The sequence below is a fragment of the Gekko japonicus genome, unplaced genomic scaffold (genome assembly GCF_001447785.1).
Source record: "Gekko japonicus isolate JY-2015 unplaced genomic scaffold, Gekko_japonicus_V1.1 scaffold425, whole genome shotgun sequence".
NCBI classification, from domain to species: Eukaryota; Metazoa; Chordata; class Lepidosauria; order Squamata; family Gekkonidae; genus Gekko; species Gekko japonicus.
Genome location: NW_015176464.1, coordinates 366,827 through 386,460, shown reverse-complemented (window position 1 = coordinate 386,460; position 19,634 = coordinate 366,827). Strand labels below are relative to the sequence as shown.

The 19,634-nt window shown below is 42.4% G+C and overlaps 1 protein-coding gene across 5 annotated transcripts in view; it reads right to left on the bottom strand.

Moving 5' to 3' along the window:
* Positions 1–8,356: 8,356 nt before the first annotated feature.
* Positions 8,357–19,634, bottom strand: part of SEPT6 (septin 6) — a 41,281-nt gene continuing 30,003 nt past the window's right edge. For 2 of the 5 annotated variants that reach the window (XM_015427071.1, XM_015427068.1), the window contains one exon: positions 15,636–17,605. Coding sequence is in view for 4 of the 5 variants with exons in the window: in XM_015427068.1 (XP_015282554.1) it covers positions 17,590–17,605 (16 nt within the window). In the remaining variant the exon portion in view is untranslated. Of the gene's footprint in view, positions 9,934–13,572; positions 14,092–14,374; positions 14,721–15,635; positions 17,606–19,634 lie in introns of those variants that run through there. The other 3 variants (XM_015427070.1, XM_015427072.1, XM_015427069.1) reach the window with 3 other exon arrangements.

The window sequence follows — 19,634 nt, the reverse complement described above, 5'->3', positions numbered from 1 at the left end:
TCACGTGGGTGGGAAAGAACGTCAAAAGCGCGCGAGATTTCCTTTAAGGAGAGCGGAAGCTCCGCATGCGCTTCCCGCAGCGCCACCTGCCGTGGAGGACTCGGCGAGCCAGGCCCTCTCCGCTAAGGCGGGGGAAACAATCCTCGATGGGCAGTCCCCGAGCCTACCCGTGCAGGAGAATGAAATGGTAACGCCCAGAAGAGACTGACGGAGCGGACTGGACCACTTACGGGATTCAGGGTCTATTTTTTTAATACTCCCCGACTTGCTCCCTCCTCCCAAAACAATCTACCCATGAAGACTTAATCTAGCGTGAGTGCTACGTTACGTGTGTTCGTTCGTTTATTTTTAAACACTGGAGGAGCATTCAAATGACATCCACCGGCGCCGTGCGGGCGCTCTAAACCGCCACGGGTCTTTGTACCTCCTCAGGGCCGTACCGCTCCATTGTGCTGCAGTCCTCAAGGGTGATGGGAGAGACTGTCTGTAACGGTTTCAGATTGCACCGCGTAGAATTGGAGACGAGGCGCGAGGAGCATATTAGGAACTCAGGGAGAGCCGGGAGGAGGCCGGGGAACCTGTCGCGGGCGGACCGCGGAGCGGGGCGCGCGGCGCCACCGGGCAAATCTCTTTAAATATGGTCTCCCCGGCCCCGCTGGAGCCAAAACCACTCCTCGGGTCTCCCAGCAACAAGGTCGCTCGCTGGGAGACGCGCGAGGAGCATATTTGGCACTCAGGAACAGCCGGGAGGAGGCCGGGGAACTTTTCGCGGGGGGACCGCAGGGGGGGACAGCTGGAGCCAAAGCCACTCCTCGTGCCTCGTCCCCCAGCGTGGTCACTGGGAGAGGAAGCGCAAGGAGCATATTTGGCACTCAGGAACGCAGGGGGAGCCGGGAGGAGGCCGGCCCACCTGAATTTATTTTCACCAGGGGAACTGAGCTCTGTACTCCATTGTAATACTAGGTTGGTAATTCTGCCTAGCGCACAGGAGTGGCCACCTAATTCTGCTTTCTCTCTTTTTTCAGTATATTTTTCCTTTATTCTCAGTCTTATATAAGGTTTCATGATGAAATATGTGGGAAAGTACTTTAAAGATAGCATTCCCTTTGAAAATCACAACCATTGTAGACTATTTACAGTTAACAAAACCCCAATGTTTAAAAATAGTATCCACAATATCCTATCCTCCAGAGCAGCAGAGACCATTCTACTGCCTCTTTCTTGTGTAGATCCACCTATGTGTAAAGGAGTGGTCTTTTATTGAATGGGACACCAGTCTTTTTTCTAATCCAATAGTGTTTACTCCAGTCCTGACATTTCCAGACCTGTGTGCTGTGGGGAATACCTGTCTGCAGAAAAAGCCCATGTGCTCCAACTATCGCCTCTCTCTAGTAAATCACTCTCCCTATTTGGGAGAAAGATTTGGGACATTTTTAAAAATTCCTTGTATGTGCTCTGGAGTGATTTTGCTTCCTTACACCACAACTCCTTCACCACCTGTCAGATGTCACTGAACCTGTGTGATTATCCTGTAATAAAAGAATAATGTTGTGGGTTTGCTGGCTGACTGTAGTCAGTGGGTCTCATCTTTCTCTATGAACGTGGCTTAAAGCAATATGTCTGATGAGAACATATGAGGAAAAAAAGGGCTCATGTTCCTCGGTGGGCACTAATTGTTAGGAGATAGTCCCCCTGAGGGCTCTGTAGAAGTAGCCATAGAGTTTGGAGGAGGTGGCCCCTCCCAGCTGAGTAGAGGTTGCAGCGGGGATGGGTGAACAGGGTTGCGTTTAGGGCAGACCAAGAGCTGTGAGTTGTCAGAGGAATCTAGGGGGGCTCTCTTGGGATCTGAAGTAGAGAACCACATGTCGGAATGCCTCTCTGCTTCCAGTTACACTTATGTGATAATTCCAGTCATGTTAGTCCATAACAACACAATAAAACCAGAGTCCACTGGCACCTTAAAGACTAACCAAATTTATTGCCGCACAAGTTTTTATATGGAGAGCATTGACTCATTAAGGTTTATGCCGGGATGAATTAAGTCAGCCTTAAGGTGCCAATTGAATCTGGGTTTATTTGCCTCTAGGCTCTACCACTGTATTTGTAATAGAGCAAATATTGTGAAAACAGCACACTCTCACTCAAAGGGAAGCAACTGAGCAAGTGCTATCCTTGGGACTTTTCACCTCTTGGAGAAGTGAAAAATGTGTAACAACACTATAACACAACTGCTGGGAGGTTCAACAAGCTTTAAAAAAAGGAAAATGTGGGAGTCAGTTTACTAACACTTCCTTGTGCCACCGCACAGAGCAGGTCATGCTTGGACACCCTGAATGAATACAACATGCAGCTTGCAGAGATTCTTCACCAATAGGTTAGCTGGAGGCTGTTCAGTGATTCTGTCAGGCTGCGTGTTTTCAGCTGTGAAATGTTAGGAGTGTATCATCTGCATCTCTGCATGATTTCAGCCTTCCAGTTGTCCCCTTCTGAGGAAATAATTTCTGAGGTAGAGATGCCGCAGGATGATCTGTCTTCTGAGGAGGATACCCATTGCACCTTTGGACTTGCTGCTTTGGGCTCACTTTGTTCCAAACAGGAGTCCAACTTAGAACAAGGACAAAAGGGAAACCCTTGGGAAGTGGAACTCCTCTGAGGGCAGGAAATGGTTACTCTCACACGTTAACTTCTCAAATATAAAAGAAGCGTATACTCATTTTACTTTAGAAATATAAACACACACATACACCTTGGAGAACTGCTTCTAGCTGCAGTAGGCCAGCATTTCCCCAAACTTGGATATCTTAGCTTGGAGACGTTTGGGGAAATACTGGCCTACTGCAGCTAGAAACAGTTCTCCAAGGTCCCAGGGAGAAGCCTTCCCAGCCCTAAAACCTTTTGATGGAGAGGTGCCAGGCTTGGAAGCTGAGAACTTTTACACCCAAACTATTTGATGTGCTTGAAAAATCATCCCCTGCCATCAAATCAGATAGTGAGATGTGGCAACTTTATGTGTTCGACTGGAGGGGGTGGTGTTAATTTGAAAGCACAGGAATTGCAGTATGGTAATCCAAAGAGCCTGCTAGATCAGATGCAAGGCCCATTTATTCCAGCATCTTGTTCTCACAGCAGCCTAATAGATCCCTCCGGAAGGACTTCATCTAGAATGTGGAGGTCACTGTTTCCCCCTTTTGTTGCCCACCCTATTAGCAATCAGAGATGTCCTTTTTTATATTTTATTTATTTATTTGGATATTTATACCCTGCTTTTCTCCCCTATCAAGATCCGAAGTGGCTGAGAGTGACTGGCCCATATATCAAGCTTCCATGGCAGAGTGGGGATTCAAACCTGGATCTTCCAGATCCTAGTCTGACACTCATAAGAAAATAAGAGAAGCCAATGTTGGATCAGGCCAATGGCCCATCTAGTCCAACAGTCTGTCACACCGTGGCCAAAAATACCAGGTGCCATCAGGAGGTATAGCAGTGGGGCCAGTACATTAGAAGCCCTCCCACTGTTGCCCCCCCCCATGCACCAAGAATACAGAGCATCACTTGCCTCATCCTGAGAGCTCCTATCTATACCTTGTGGCTAATAGCCACTGATGGACTTCTGCTCCATATACTTATCTAATTCCCTCTTAAAGCTGTCCATGTTTGTAGGCACCACCACCTTCTGTAGCTGTCCATGCTTGTAGCCACCGCCACTCTTAACCATTACATCATACTGCCTCTGAACATGGAGGTTCCATTCAGCCATCATGAATAATAGATGTCAGCAGATCTCTCCCAATGAGTTTGTCTTATTTTTTTTAATTGTGTGCCACATTTGGTGAGACTGAACACCAAAAATTGTGTTTTGTACAGAGAAGGTGATTGGCAGAGATTGAACATGGAGGCATCTCTGCCCTGACACCTTGGGGCAGGCGGGTTCAGGAAAATTAGGCTGCTCCTTCCTTAGCCACAGCTACTTCTCTCTGTGGGACTTCCTGGCTTATTACGCATGAAGCAGTTCATGGTGCCCAAAGTTCTTTTCAGGGTTCAGATCGGACCAAACTGGTTTATTAAGCACAACAGCATACCAGTCTAGCAGTAGCAAATAATCAAGTGATGTTACCTCACCTACAAGCAGTGTGGGTACCAAATGAAAGCTTTGAAGCCATTCACTTCACTGGTAGAGACCACAGGTTGGGTCTGCTTAGAGATGGCAGGGAGGAAACAGGTAGCTACGCCTAGCTTTGATCCTGATACCTTAGAGATCACAGAAACACACCTTGGATTTTGCAATGGTGCCTTTCTGAGGTTGACCTGCCTAGAGATGTCAAATTTCCAGAAATTTTGAAGCCATGGAAAAAACTTGGGGTTTTTTCAGTTTGTTTTTAGCCCCCAAGGGAAAAAACCAGAAATTTTCAGAAAAATTGAAAAAATGCAACATTAGTACTCTTTACAGATCGAAAGTCACTTAGTAACTTTCGGAACATAAAATGCAGTGTGCATAAACTGGCTTGGCATAAAAGTATCATGTTTGATTAGAAGTACAGTTTATTCAGAAAATAATAACAAATTGAAATAACTTTTTAAAATTTTCTTTTCTGTTACAAATGGAACTACAAGGTCCTGAAAGGCCCACACACAAAAGGGAAACTGAAACCTTTTTCCTTCTCTCTTTTTTTTAATTTTTATTTTCATTTTTCCATAACATACACTCCATATTTTTTCCTTCTCTTGTGACAACTGCAGTGCCCTCTAGAGACAGAAATGCATCTTCCTCTTGCATTTGAGAGTTGTATCCTCAATATTTTCTCAGTAGTTGAACTGTTTTCCAGCATTTGGTTATCCTCTGTGTACAGGAATTGCAATGATTTGATACTTTACATAGTTTTACATAAAAGTCATCATGTTACAATGTTTTTAGAAATAATGTTGGAGGATTAAGTCTATGAACACCTTGCCATAAACATGTTATTTATCATTGTAAAAGAAAATATTCCATAATCTATTTTTCCTCAATTTTTCCAGAAAAAATTGGCTTCGGGGAAAAACTGTCGTCGTCCCCTCCCATTTCCCCATCCCCCCCCCCCGGCCTTCCCTAGTCCTGCCCTAGAGTGCTCTAAGCTTCTAGGGATCATGTGGTCCACATTTAAAGGAAATGTTTCTATTCCTTCCAAAGAACAAGTCAGACGGTCATACTGTTGCCCTGACCTGGATAGCTCAGGCAAGCCCAATCTCATCAGATCTTAGAAACTAAGTAGGGCCAACCCGGGCAAGTTTTTGGATGAGAGACCTCCAACGAATACCAGGGCCAGGAGGCAGAGGCAGGCTATCAAGCCACTTCTCTGAACATCTTCCATGCCCCAGTAGGAGTTGCCAGAGGTCACCATGACTTCCAGTTTGGTGTAGTGGTTAAGTGCATGGACTCTAATCTGGGAGAACCGGGTTTGATTCCCCACTCCTCCACTTGCACCTGGCTGGATGACCTTGGGCAAGCCATAGTTCTGATAAGAGCTGTTCTTGAAAAAACAGCAGTTACTGTCAGAGCTCTCTCAGCCCCACCTACCTCACAGGGTGGCTGTTGTGGGGAGGGGAAGGGAAAGGAGTTTGTAAGCCCCTCTGAGACACCTTTGGGTAGTGAAGGGCGGGGTATAAATCCAATCTCTTCTTCTTCAGACATGGGCACATGCACACAGACACACAAATGCAAAAAAAAAACCACCCCAAAACCCTGTCATACTGTCTTCTGGCAACAGCACCTGTTCTGGCCACATCTCTTTAAGACAAGCTTCTTTCACACATATACATGAAGAAAGTTTAAGTAAGATTTGCAATCCTAGCTAACTCCAGGTATCTTCTTGATATGTCACCTGTTCCTATCTTGTGTATGTTGCTTAACCATCAATTACTTGTTCAGCTGATTGATCAATGCACAGATAGCTTCCCAAATGTGTAGACAGTTATGGAGCAAGAGACCCTTATAGGTGCCTTATCTAATGTCATAAATTGCTTCTGGATACTTACCCAAATGACCTTCCAGGAACTGGCTCCATCTCATTAAACTGCAACTCCTTTTTGTCTACTAGTAGGCCTCCTTTATGACCGGAAACCTTCTTATCTCTATCTAGAAGTTTCAACCAGTGCAGAATGTGCTGGTCAACATGGTAGTGAGGAACAGTGGCCCATAGATAAAACTATCAGCTGTTTTATCCCAGCTCCACTGGCTCTCAGTGTGTTTCTGGATCCAATACAAAATGTGAGTCTTTATCTTGAAAGCCTAAATGGCTTGGGCCTGGGGCACCTAAGAGGCTCCCCCCTTTTGGATGTGTTTTGCCACTCACCGAGATCATCCATGGAGACCCTGGTAACAGAATATGACAAAAGTGTGCCTGCTGGCGATCTACATGTGAACTTTCTTGGTAACCACCACAAGTCTTTGAAAAACCCTATCCTGTTAATTGCATCTGTTATCCACCCCCAGACATTACAGACCTTCTGAAGACAGTCTGAAACATTTTCATTTTGCAGTGCCTTCAAATTGTTATTCTGGTTTTAAATTAGGTATTTAGGGCTGGTGGTCTTTATCATTTTACTATTGAATTATGTTGTACTGAGTGTAAGCATCCTTGGACAGTTCTTGAACTAGAAAGGTATGACAGCCCCATCTACTTCCCTCCCTCAGGGGCAAGATTATTCCTCCATTTTTCTTTCCCTTTACTTACTGGACCGCCCTAGTAATGTGTTCTTTGCTGAAGAACTCTGGCTGTCCTACCCTGTCACCGTACGATATTTTGGCTGTTGGCTCAGCCCACAAACCTGAGGGAAGGATCGGGAACCCCCTTTAACTTAAACAACTTAAATTGGCACTTGAGACATTTTTATATTCCAAATTAACAAAATATTTTATTCAACATAGGGGGGAAAGGTCAGGTGAAATCAGAGGTTGAAATTTCTGAGGTAAAATCAATACATGCACAAACTTTAGTTATTATTATTATTATTATTATTATTATTATTTATTTGATTTCTATCCCGCCCTCCCGCCGAAGTTCTTATGTTTCAGGCTAATGAGAGTTTCTTAAGCTATTCACAGTGACTTAAATCTTTGTGTTGAGAGGCTTTTGTTCCAGTGTTTTCCCAAACACTCCAGCACACTTTCTTTGAGTATTCTCTTATTCTCTTGGTTTCCAGAAGACTGGTGAACTCTTTCTAGTACCAAAACCCCTTCTCTTGAAACACCAGTACTCATATTACATTTTAAACTGACTCTTAAGGTCTCTAAAGACAGTTTCTAATCACACCAGATGGGGGATATCTGCACTCTTTAGAGCTAACTCCCTGTTTGACTGGGTAGGGAAATTCTTCTCTCTTTAGAATATCTATCCTCTTTCCTTAGCCTGAATGGGAGTCTTCGCCTACTTCCTAGACTTCCTTGCCAACTTTCCCCAGTTGCCCTGTCTGTGTTAAACTGCTCTCAGTCAGGGCTGAATTCCCAAACTGTCAGTACTGAACTCTTCTCAGCTAGTGCTGAAATCAGACTGCATCTCTCCTCAGCATCCAGTTCAGAAGTCTTTCTCTGCTCAGCTGATGTTAACCAATCAGATCTCTTGGAACAGCCTGTCACTCAAGGCTTGCTGGCTCTGAAGAATTAACCCTTCACAGTTAGTTATCTGTTTACACAGCGCTTTAAAAGTGCAGTCCCTCACAAAAGGCAACAAAGAACCTAAATAAATTTGTAAGGTGCCAGCTTTCTTCCTGGTTTGGCATGTGTGCCTTTAACAGGTTTCCAATGCCATCAGTTGAAGGTGCCCTTTGGAAAGTGGCAAGCAGAAACAGATTGATGGGATATTTAATGGGCTCAGAGCAGAATGAACTCTGAATTAGGCTTTGATCCAGATAGGCTGTTGCACATGGAAGTTAGCTGCCTTGGAAACAGAAGGAGAATCAGAATTCTCTTTTGCAATAGGCAAGACGTTTTGCATCACAAATTGCTCTGCTATGCACACATCTTGCATTCACAGTTGCTTTTTACATCAGTACACAAGAATTCAATAGCCTTCTACATGTGACGTTTAGGATTGTAGTTTTAACCCATTGACTCTCCGTTTGGTGCTCCCATAAGCAGGAAAAAACAGTTTTGCTAAGTGATTTCCAGCACTGTCCTTCTTCCTCAACCTTTCTTGCTGGTTTTTTCCTCCTATAGGGTATTCCATTTCTTCCCCCCAACTTAACTCTGACTCCTGGAGTCCAGTCCTAATCAGAATATTGCATAATACTTCCAAAAGTTGATCTGGATGGGACGGGACTTGAGGCGATGATGGGGGCTGCGACAGAACTTCCATAATGGGAGGCCAGCATTCTTTGGGCACTTAATTTCCAAACCAGATACACAGACAGTCCAACTAACAGGAGACCATTGGTGGATTTTGGATTGTAACTGGACACACATTGGAAGAATTACTCTCCATAGTAGATTGGACAAGTTATTGCTAGTTAATGCCCTCGATTTTACTCTTAGGGACAAAAAACAAAAATGGTGGTATAGTTTCTTTATAGGATTGCCAGGCAACCAAATGTTCTTGTAATTTTATGAATAAAACGTGTGTAAAGCATCACCCAGGGAACACTTTTGGGAGGGTTACTTTTTATTGAAAACTGACAACATTAGAAAGGTATCAAGCTCAACACGGCTGGTTCTTTCGTGTGGGTCGTGTAAATAGATATGGAGTATAGCTGTCAAATCACAATTCTTGTTGGTAAAGAAACAAAATTAAAAAGGATAGACAAGAGAACAAAGTTTTCGGAAACAGACCCCCCATGCAGTGAACGTTTCAAAAGTGCTTGGAAAAAAAAGCTTTCGATGCACCGTAAGGGCACTACACGTGACTTGCGTCATAACTTCAAAAAACAGATGACCAATTACTGACAAGTGTCTCCACAACCTTGACAGCTATAATATAATAGAAAAAAGTCAGTTTGAAATCCAGAAGAACAACTTTGGGGAGGGTTTGCATCTTTTTTTAGATTTAAATCACCATAGTAATAATACTTAGCATTTATACAATGCTTTTTACTATGTCCTCAAAGCATTTCATATGTCTTATCTTGGTAATCCTTACAACATCCCTGTAAGGTAGGCCAGTATTATTATTCCCATATGGGGGACAGTAGCTGAAAGAGCTTGCCTAAGGCCACCCAGAGAGTTTATGGCTGAGGGGAGACTTAAACTGGGGGCTTCCTGTCTCAGATCATGCTCTTCACCACTACAGTGCACTGGTCTCCAGTAAATTTAATAGGTTTTGAAACTAGAACTATTGCTCAATCTGCTGATTACTTTTACTGATGTGACACAGGTTACCTAGGACCCCAATTAAAAATATACCTTCCCCCCCCCCTTCCCCTGCTGCCCTTTGCTTCATTGTTAAAATTAAATATTCCTCAGAGGTAGCAAGTCGCTTGTTTCTCTGTTCACTGTTCATTGCATAAAACTTCTTTTTGTAAAAATCCAAGCAAACCAATGAATTAGCACAATTGTTTTTCACAGATACTTAAAAACATCCATCATATTTATATTAGGCAAAAATAGGAAGGAAATTTTAAAAACATAACTGTCTCAGTGTCGTTCAGCTATATCATGAATTCGTCCATCACCTTTAGGGCTGCTCCTTGACGTTTCTAATACTTTACAGAGATGTTCACCTTCCTTACATTATTTTTCTGTCTTGTTACAGTAACCACAAGACACCTCGGCTTTAAACACCCCATGCAAGTCAGAAAAAAACCCCAACCCAGAACAAAACGAAATCAGTCTTTCCACATATCTTAAGACTTACTCATTCCTTCCCCCTCCCTCTCCCAAATAGGGTGGGAATCCCTACACTTTTCCTCAAGTGGCAATCTTCTCCCTCAGACACAATGCAGCAGGCGAAGACAGATTAGAAAAAGCTAGAGAGAGAGAAAGAGAGAGAGAGAGGGTAAAAAAACACAGATCATCAATAAAAAGCAGGGTGGGGTATGGAACATTAAAAGAAAAAAGATCCAAGCACAATTAAATCGAGAGAGGACAGATGAAGGTGAGCTCATGCTCCAGTTAGGATTCCAAAAGGAGCAGCACTCCTGTTAGAAGAGGTCAAACACATTAAATGTTTGAACACAACACGTACCGCAGTAGAATTAGACTGCAACAGACGGTTACACACTCAATGAAAGCAAGATAAAAAATACAGTTATTTTTTAGATCAGTGCAAACTTTCAAAGGCTGGGTTTTTTTTAAAAAAAAAAACCCTAACCAGAACTTTGCTGGAACAGAGAAAAATTCTGCTAGTGCAGAATTCTTTTTTCTTGCAGCAACCAATCGATACCCATCTCCTATTTGTTATCCCCCACCATCAGGGCCTCAGAGGTATACTATCGCTGAACAAGGATGCTCCATTGTAGTTCCTCAGTGAGAGAAATCAGTTATCCCCTGCTCCTGCTGTCCTAAAATGTGTATCAGGTTGGTTATTACTAAGTGGCACCAGGCCCAACAAACCCTGGAGTCTGTAGCCCTTCTGTCAAAAATGTAGCTTGCCTAGTAATAACCATCTAATAGTTAACATTAGAGCTTCATCACATGTTCAAAGAAAGTTAACACTCGCTGCAGGGAGAAAATTAGTTCTGTGAATTCACCTTGTGCATGTGAGAGAGGAAGAATGCTTATACTACTTAATACTGAAGTCTCAGAACAGAGTCAAAGAGTAGGGATGGCATTTTTAAAAAAACAAGCTGTTTGGGACTGGAAATTTTTGGCCACACACACACTGCGGCACCACCATAGTTTTGATTGCAATTGTCTATGGCCACTGACCACCTCCCATTCCAAAGACTTTGGTTCTAGAGCAACTTCTACAGTCAGGGGTTAGAGCCGCTGATCTTCTACTCTGCTGCCATTAACAGCAACTCTGTCAGAGATGGCTGCCTTGTTTTGCCACTTCAAGCTAATGTGGAGTGTGTGTGTGTGTGTGTGGGGGGGGTGTTAAGAAAATCAGAGGATCAATCAGTCAGAGCACTCTAGATTTTGACCATCCATCCCAATGACCAGTAAGAATTACCTTTAAACTTCGTTTTGCGTCTCTTGATATGGTTACATACAGGCTGTATTTAAATCTAATTGAAAATTTGAGGGAATGTAGCATGCTTTCAACGTACTGTGAATTCCCAATTGGATTAGGGAGACTTTTCTGACCCCTATTAGTTAATTAGTAAAAAATGTTAAATTATATTCTAAGAGATCTTTGGCAAGTCTGTATTGAAATGACTTATAACCTATCCATCCATTCATTTTAACCTACCCTTCCCCCAAGGAGTTCATGGCAGCATACATTAGGCTTGGGCCCACTGGAATGTTTCTGCAGATGGAAGGGATTTTCACCACAGACCTTGACTTTCTCACCCCTTACTGCAAATCAAAATAACTCCCCAAATGCTTCTCCTTGGGACAGCAGACCCCGCCCCTCAGAATTTGGGGCTGCAGTGGGAGGAGGGGTGAGAAAGTCACGCTCTGAATGCAGAAAGCTATGGATCTAAGCCATAGTTCTTTCTCCACTGTTGTACCCTCACAACAACCCTGTGAGGTAGGTTAGACTGAGGGGGAGACTGACCCAAAGTCACCTAGCAAGCTTCATGGCTGAGCAGGGATTTGAACCTAGGGCTACTTCCACATGGGATGTTTTCTGCACATGGAATGCAGGAAGCCCCCAAATTGTGAGAATGTACACGTGCTCTGCTTTCAAATTGGCAAGGGGGAATTCACTACCACGCACCATTCTTCCTGTCCCCCCCCCTTAAAGGTCTTTCCTTCCGTTTCTCTGCTAAGCTGTGCTGCAGCTACAGCGTAGCTCAGAAAAGAAAGTGAGGGGAATGGGGGTGGATTCTGGGCCATGGGGGCCCCTGGCACAACAGCTCGTGCATCTACATTTCTGCGTACATGCAACAAGAGGAAAGGAGGGGGGCAGGTAGTGGCCAATGTCGATAACAACAAGAGCTGCTGGGACAGGGCATGTGAATTGCATTCCTCCCTAATCCCATGCCACTTGCTGTTGTTGCCATCGCACATTTTCACACTCTTGTGTAGATGCAGACTAGGTCTTCCATGATGCACTAACCGCTACACTGTTGAAGACAGCACCCAGGTCAGCTAACGGAAATGAGCTTGCACTGTACCTATTTTTCCAGGTGATATGACCAGCAAACATTTCAAGAAAAAAATGAAATATATAAAACAAACAACAATCGTTAGTATATAAATAATGTAGTCAAAAAATACAAGAAACATTTAGCTATGCTTGCCACAACCAGAACTGGACTAAGGTAGTGGTGTTGTCTTTTAAATGTGCATGTTTGAGTCACAACAGTTTTCGGGGGGTGAGGGGGTTTGCCAGAAAGAATAACATTTAAAAAAATACTTTGAAAATTGATTTTCTGTTTGCAAGAGGAAGAAGTTTTGGGGTTTTTTTAAAGGAAAGGAGGGAGAATCTGAACTGCCTTGAAGATGATTTCTTTTACTTTTACCCCTTTCTCCAAGAACTGATGTCTCAGGCCCACGTCACACATTCCCTGGGAGATGTGACAATACATATGAAGCACTTCCAACACCGAAAATACTATACTCATACTATGTATAGAGCATTATTCACCTACCACACCATTTCAGGGCTGGCCCATGGTGAATACATAAAGGACTCCGTTTCAAGCTCCCACACCCAGTGAGGGCATAGGATCTGGACAAATTGCCTAATCTCAAGCAGTCATTAAAATACATGGGTTCAGAGGCTACTGGCTAGGCTAGGATTAAGCAGAATCCTGGAAGGAGTCCGATAAAGAGCACAAGTCCAGCTGAGGTGTGGGCTGTAACAAGGTCAATGGTATCACAAGTAAATTTTAAGGGACTCGATACAAAGGCAACAATTATCTAGATTCCATGGCAAATTTTAGGGATGAGCTAAACCACCGCCATTCAAATGAGTTAAGCCTGGACAATCCCAAGGTGATGGGGTCTCTGGACTTGTTGGATTGCAGGCCCTTCAACAGAAGGTGTCTCCTGCTTCTGAAAGACTGATGGATGTTGCTCCTTCTCTCGTCAAACTACTGTTCCCACAATGCAATGAGTTTTCTCAACAGTGGATTCCTTCACTTTAAAGAGAATATCACAGGACACTCTCAGGCAGCTGTGGAGTATCCAAAAAGAAATAAAAATCTTTCTGGCAATGTCAGTCAGGAAATGCAAAAATGCCAGCAGGTCTATATACAAATATTTGTGCTAGTGTGTGGAACTTTAGGGCTTAAATGTGGGAAATCCTGACTCCAGATGGTCATTAAAGGGCTAATATATGTATGCATGCAGTGGAGAGGTGAATTGTCTCTATGTAATAGTCTAAATGTTTTGAACAATTACATGATACTGGTTTGCCCTTCCAGAAGCAACCAGAATCACAGGGACATTTGCAGCTCCATGCAGGCTTTATGAACATGTATTTCTGGTTCACTCATTACTTTAGGCAGAATTACCTGTTTTGAACCACAGAGTTTCCACTGATAATGGCAGCTGTGTGAATTTTCGTCATTCTAACGTGGGCAGCAAAACTTACACCATTTTCCTTACACCATCTTGCTGTGCATTTTCTTCCCTATACTGTTGGCTGGTATCAGGGTTTTATTGCACATTACAGAAGAAGAGGGAGAAGAGCTCTGTATTTACTGTAGTGTGTTGTTCTTCCCTCTCTATATATGGTTGTAGGTACAAGATAAAAAGAGGACTATTGATGTAAGGAATTTGCCACTGCTGCATGTATGAGCACTCCTCCTAGGATGATATCCGAGAATTTTACTGCCTCTTTAAAAAAAAAAAAAAACCTTCGATGATGCTGTTTTACATAGTATACAAGCACACATAATTATACAGCGAAATCAAAATCAGATACTGATTATGTAGAAAATGGATCTAGATTATCATTGGTGGTAGCATCATGAGAAGGCCATGGCTGAACTGAAGCATATTAATTAAATGAAGGTCCATTCCAGCCCCGTGTACTCAAGGGACACTACTCAGTACACAGCCATGGGTTACTGTAAAAGATTAAAAACAAAGCATTAACCAGAATTATTGTCCAAAAGAAGTTTATTTTAAAAAGTTTTCCCATAGAAAATATAGACTATGGCAGGGCAATGTACAGAATACATTTAAGCGTAAAGGGAACACATGAACTCATGAAGCTGCCTTCTACGGAATCAGACCATTGGTCTATCAAGGTCAATATTGCTTACCCTGACTGTTGGCAACTCTCCAGGATCTCGGGTAGAGGTATTTCACATCATCTGTGACCTGATCCCTTTAACTGGAGAGGCTGGAGATGAAACCTGGGACCTTCTGCATGCAAAGCAGATGCTCTATCACTGAGCCATGGCTCCCCGATCTTGCTAGTTCAGAATAATTACAGTGCAATAACTTCATCTTTAAAATTTCCATTTAGTATTCAGGGGGTGGGGAATACATCTGGTGACTAAGCAGATCATGGTTGTATTTGCAGTTTATCTCAGGGATAGCCAATTTCTGCATTCTTCAGGACAGCAGACAGAGTCCACACCAATATTTTACTGAAATACTCAAAAAGCAAAACTGACCAGGGTCAGGCTCCACAATAAAACTGGAGGCCTCACAGTTCTGGAGCACATAGAAGGAGAATTATTTACAAAATCTAAAAGAGAAAGGAAATATTGACATAGGAAAGACCCTGAATGTTTTTGAAAGAATTTTCCATACTAGTGAAATTGTGGACAAATTTTTTTACTACATTTTAATGAGAAAATAGGTCCACATGGTCAAACAGAATTACTTGGGGGGGGGGGGGGTTTTGATTTAGCCTGTGGGCCACCAAATGGCCATTCCTGACTTCCACTGTTCAGAAGATGGCTACTTTTTATCCTCACCAAATACATCTCCCCAAATAAAAATTAATGCATTAACTGAAAATATTCAATGATTGCTTTTTAGATGGCTTTATACATTGTTAGTCTTAAATTTCCATATACTACAAGCATACTAGATTCCATGATAACGGTGACAAAAACAGAATCATACATTTAGCTTGGTGAACTATGACATTTAACAGAATAATTAAAATGGCTTCCAAGGGGATTTTGGCTAGGGAATATGTTTGTTCTTTTTTGACACAGAGTATACCTCTTGGATCACTTTCACTGTTATTACTTCCTTCAAAGAATACTGGGAATCATAGCTTGGTGAGGGTACTTGAGAACTCTTTCAGAGATTCTCATTTCCACCACATATATAACTATGGTTTCCAGGATTCTCAGGGGACGGAAACTAATTGGCAGTCTAAATCTGACCTTGGTGTACAGTTGGTTCTAACCTGAGTTAATTTTGCTATATCTTTCATCTTGTTAACCCTTTACTGTACGTCCTTAAACGTCTTGTAGTCCAAGTCTGATATTTTATCATCATCCATAAACTACAAAAACAAAGGTCCCAAAACCCCCTCTCATTTAAAAAAACAACATAAAAATACAATTTTCCCCCAAATCAAAGTGAAATAAAGCACTGCAGATTCCCTTTTCCAAAAATCAAGATCTCCAACTTAAGCTTTCCAGTGTAAAACAAAAAATGTTTTAATTTGAAATAAAAAATATTTTTAAACGCTCCATGGGGTTTCTTTCCACCTTTGTGAAGAAAAAATACTTACCATTTTCCTAATCAGCTATACTTATATTAAAAAGATCCCAGTAATATGAGATAATGGGCTGGATCCTATCAACTATTCCACTCAATGTCACCCAACCTCCCTCTACTTCAGCTCCCATCCTTGTGACATTTGTCCATTTTGGCCCTACATTTCCTGGCACAGCCTTTGCATTAGTCAAAAGGCCCCTTCCCTTTCTTTCACCAGCAGAAAAGCTAGTAGGATCCAAACCCATATTTGTAAGAGGCAACTGGCTCTTCACTAATACTCCCAAGAAATACTTAAATTTAATCAGATTTAAGAGGATGATCCTGCAATACTACCTTGGAAGAAAGTTCCACTGTAATGAAGAAGTTTAACTGCTGCTAAAGAGATTTAGAGTGGCACATTCATTTGGAACTTTGTTCAATTAAAGCTGCCATCCTAACTATGCTTGCTACAAAGCAAGTGAATTCAATGGGACTTATTTCATAGTAAACGTGCTTAAGAGTAAATCCAGTTCTTATTGAGATGATATTCTAGGCTGTATCGCTTTAGACTGCAGGTGGGAGCCAACATAATGGAATGACCCTTCCTACTAAAAATTCCCCCTGTGTTTGTATGTTTGGCTTAAGACCTCGGGTCAATGAAGCTAATAAATGAAATGGAAATGGAAAATTCCGTCTGCAAAGAAAACTAGTTCTACCTTCTCTTTAAAATGGGAGTTTTCTATAGGTAGGGGATTTATTTATTTATTTGCTTGTGGGAGCCCCCCGATGAAATCTACAGTGGTACAGCCCAAATACAAGTTTACCATCTCAGTAAAAACCAGGTCATAAACTTAGGCTGTGGACATGTGTCTACTGAAACTGGATGTAAAATGCATTTAGACTGAATTTCTAGTCATGGAACCAGGCTGTCAATTATTTTCATGATTCCCAGTTCTTCTGGCATATAAGCAGGGATATGAAGCCAAAAACTGTCCCAGTGCCCCAAATCTAGCACCTCAATTGAATTCCAGCATCCGCACAGAACCCCTGCACAAACTTCCCCTTTCACATGATGGTGGAGCTTTCTGCCCACATCCCTTTGCACATATATAGCTGTCCCTACCACCAAGGTACACCAGGGAGATCTGGTAGGCTGGGGAGTCCTATATATATGTGTTATGATGTCCTATGCCTGCACGAGTTAACTGAATCACAGCAAGCACCCAAATGGATGAAGGAGCATTTTAGCTACATTTTGCAGCAATTGGAACAAAATTTAAAAAAAGAAATCAATATGCTTTGAATCCTCAGCTGGAAGGTTCCCCACCCTCTCCTGTTGTAAAGAGAGAAGTACTGAAAATCCCTAAGAGGTTTGCTTCCAGCCGCTATAATGCCTGCCACTGTGGCAAGTTCTGCAGCAGTAAAAAGTAACTTAAATATGAATAAAACAATACTGAAGATGAACCCTATTCAACTTCTTTAAAAACAAACAAAAAGAAGCTGTATGCATAACTCGTTTGCCTTAACAAGAGAATCCACAACAGGGCTCAGGTGTCACAGCATGAGGTACAACCGGTAAGCAAACATGCAGTTTTGCCATGCGTGCGTGCACACACACACATCAATGCATTCATGTGCTGTTGGTATACAGTGTCTTAGGACATTAGTCCTGCAAGCTTCTGGTAAGCAACAGGCACTTGGAGCCTCTCTCATTGGGCTCCATAGAAATTACGGCCGAGTTCTTCACCAAAACAGTCAAGAGGGAGGTTTTGTGTTTAGGAAACTGGCAAACAGAGCAAGAGGGTGCATTGGAAGGAGATGGGCAAACATGTAGAGGACAGGACTGCAGGACAACTCAAAATGTGGGGGTGGTCGTTTCTGGTGCAAAAGGAAAGGATCTACAGGAAACCTGAACTGGGAAAACGAAAAGAAAAAGGATTAATGTCTCTCTGGATTAATAGTATGTTAATAAGATAAATGAAGCTTTAAACAGGGGTGGGCAACATATTTGGGACCACAGTGGGAACAATGCAGGATACAAAGGCAACTGTTATGGATGCTACATGCAATCAGCATATAATGTGATCAATGCCGTGGGCATGTTGCTTTAATTCTAACATTCCTTTTCTGAACATGTAAATTCTGAACATAGGTAACCTGAAATCAGATCTTCACATGTCCATAATGGTAAATTTGTGAAAATGAATGATTTTGGACCAATATTTTCCTACTTTTTGGGGGCTCTTGGCCGTTAAGCTCACAAGTATTGCAATCACATTGTCAAAGAGGCTAGAAAGAATTTCAGATTCCTGAAATGCTAGGAAATACTGAACAAAACAAAACAAATAAAACACCTCTTGGCCTCAACAGATAGCCTGTATGTTGCCCACCCCTGGTGTCTAATTTGTAATTGGGAGAAAAATGTTAATTTGGTTTAATTTTACTTGAACACGCGAGAAGACACAGTGTGATTGAAATTTCAGCAGACTGTATGATGGTGGTTCTCTTTGGTGCAGAGCAGACTGAGAATGTCCCAGTAAACATGGGCAAGCCACACAACACTTCTCAGACCAAATCCATACTGAGAGTGTTTGTGAATGGTTGAAAAAGAGATTGGTTACTTGCTTTGGCCAGGGCAAAAACAGATACCCCCTTTAGAAAGGCAATGCTTGCAAATTGTATTAGGAACAAAAAGAAGGCCTGTTTGCACTGAAGACCAGCGTGCCACCGAGTTGCATGTGGAGGCCTGCCAAAAGCCATCCAAAGCTAACAAAACCCCTCAATGTTTATTCCAGCTACTTTCCAGCCCCTGGATATGTTCTCAGGCATCAGATAAACACTGTGATTGTTTGAGTTTATTTTTCAAGTTCCAAGCCTTGAAGAGCAAGCCATTGTTTTTCTCTCCGCACAGGCCTCCTCCTATGTTGTTCTGCATCCTATTGTTCCATCACAGCACACTGAACTCAGAAGAATCCCCATTTCAATTGGCCCATACAGAGAAAAACTGCTGGCACAAGGCTAGCTTTGATTCAGACAAGTTGCGGCCTTCCTGAAATATGCCGGGAAAGACCTTTCTTGACTGCGGAGGGGACAGGGGCAGGCTAAGTTATTATAGGATGCTGATCCTGCCTTGTTTCCACACAGAGGTTCTTCTCCTATCTGGCACCCAAATTAAAGTGCTTTTTTTTTTTTTTTTTTTTTTTTGCGTATCCATGTATCGTGCTCTAACCTTTCCCTGTAAAGGTCCTATCTGCATTGTAATCATTTCCTGCTGTTGGAGCTGTAAGTGACCGGCAGTTCCCCCACCAAGGCCTTTTTAAAAAATTGTAACTGCTATAGAACTATAACAGTCACCATTTTTTTTTTTAAAAAGGCCCCCAAAACCATCCTTTTGCAGGGGAAAATGGCAGCTGTGGGAAGAAAGTGGGCAGGAGACTCCCACATTAAGGCTCCATTGCCAATGGACATGTCCCTGCCTTTGCAGGAACAATCAAAGCAAAACCAAAACTCCACGGAGTACAGAAGCAGCCCATATCTTGAAACTGAGAAAGCACAGGGCTAGCAAGGCAACACTGTCGGACAAGCAAGTGGTTTTTTAATCCCCTCATCCTTGTCATGAACCACAGATGTGGAGTGAAATTTTTCCCGTGGACCATTTTTCATTCATAAAGATTCATTGTTTTTTAAAATTAATAACCATGAATGACTAACTGCTAATACAACATTAAGCAAGCCTGGCCGTTTCAAAGGTGCAATGAATGTTTTTCAGGTGACTATCCCTAACAATTGTGTGAGAAAAGTACACATATGTTGTCCTGAGTTGTAAACAGAGGGAGAGGATAAATATAATAATCCAAATATTAAAATTCACCTCACTGGTTTTGATTTGTCCTGCACAGTCAAAACTAAACTTTTTATTTATGTTTCTCCTCTGACTCTGAGG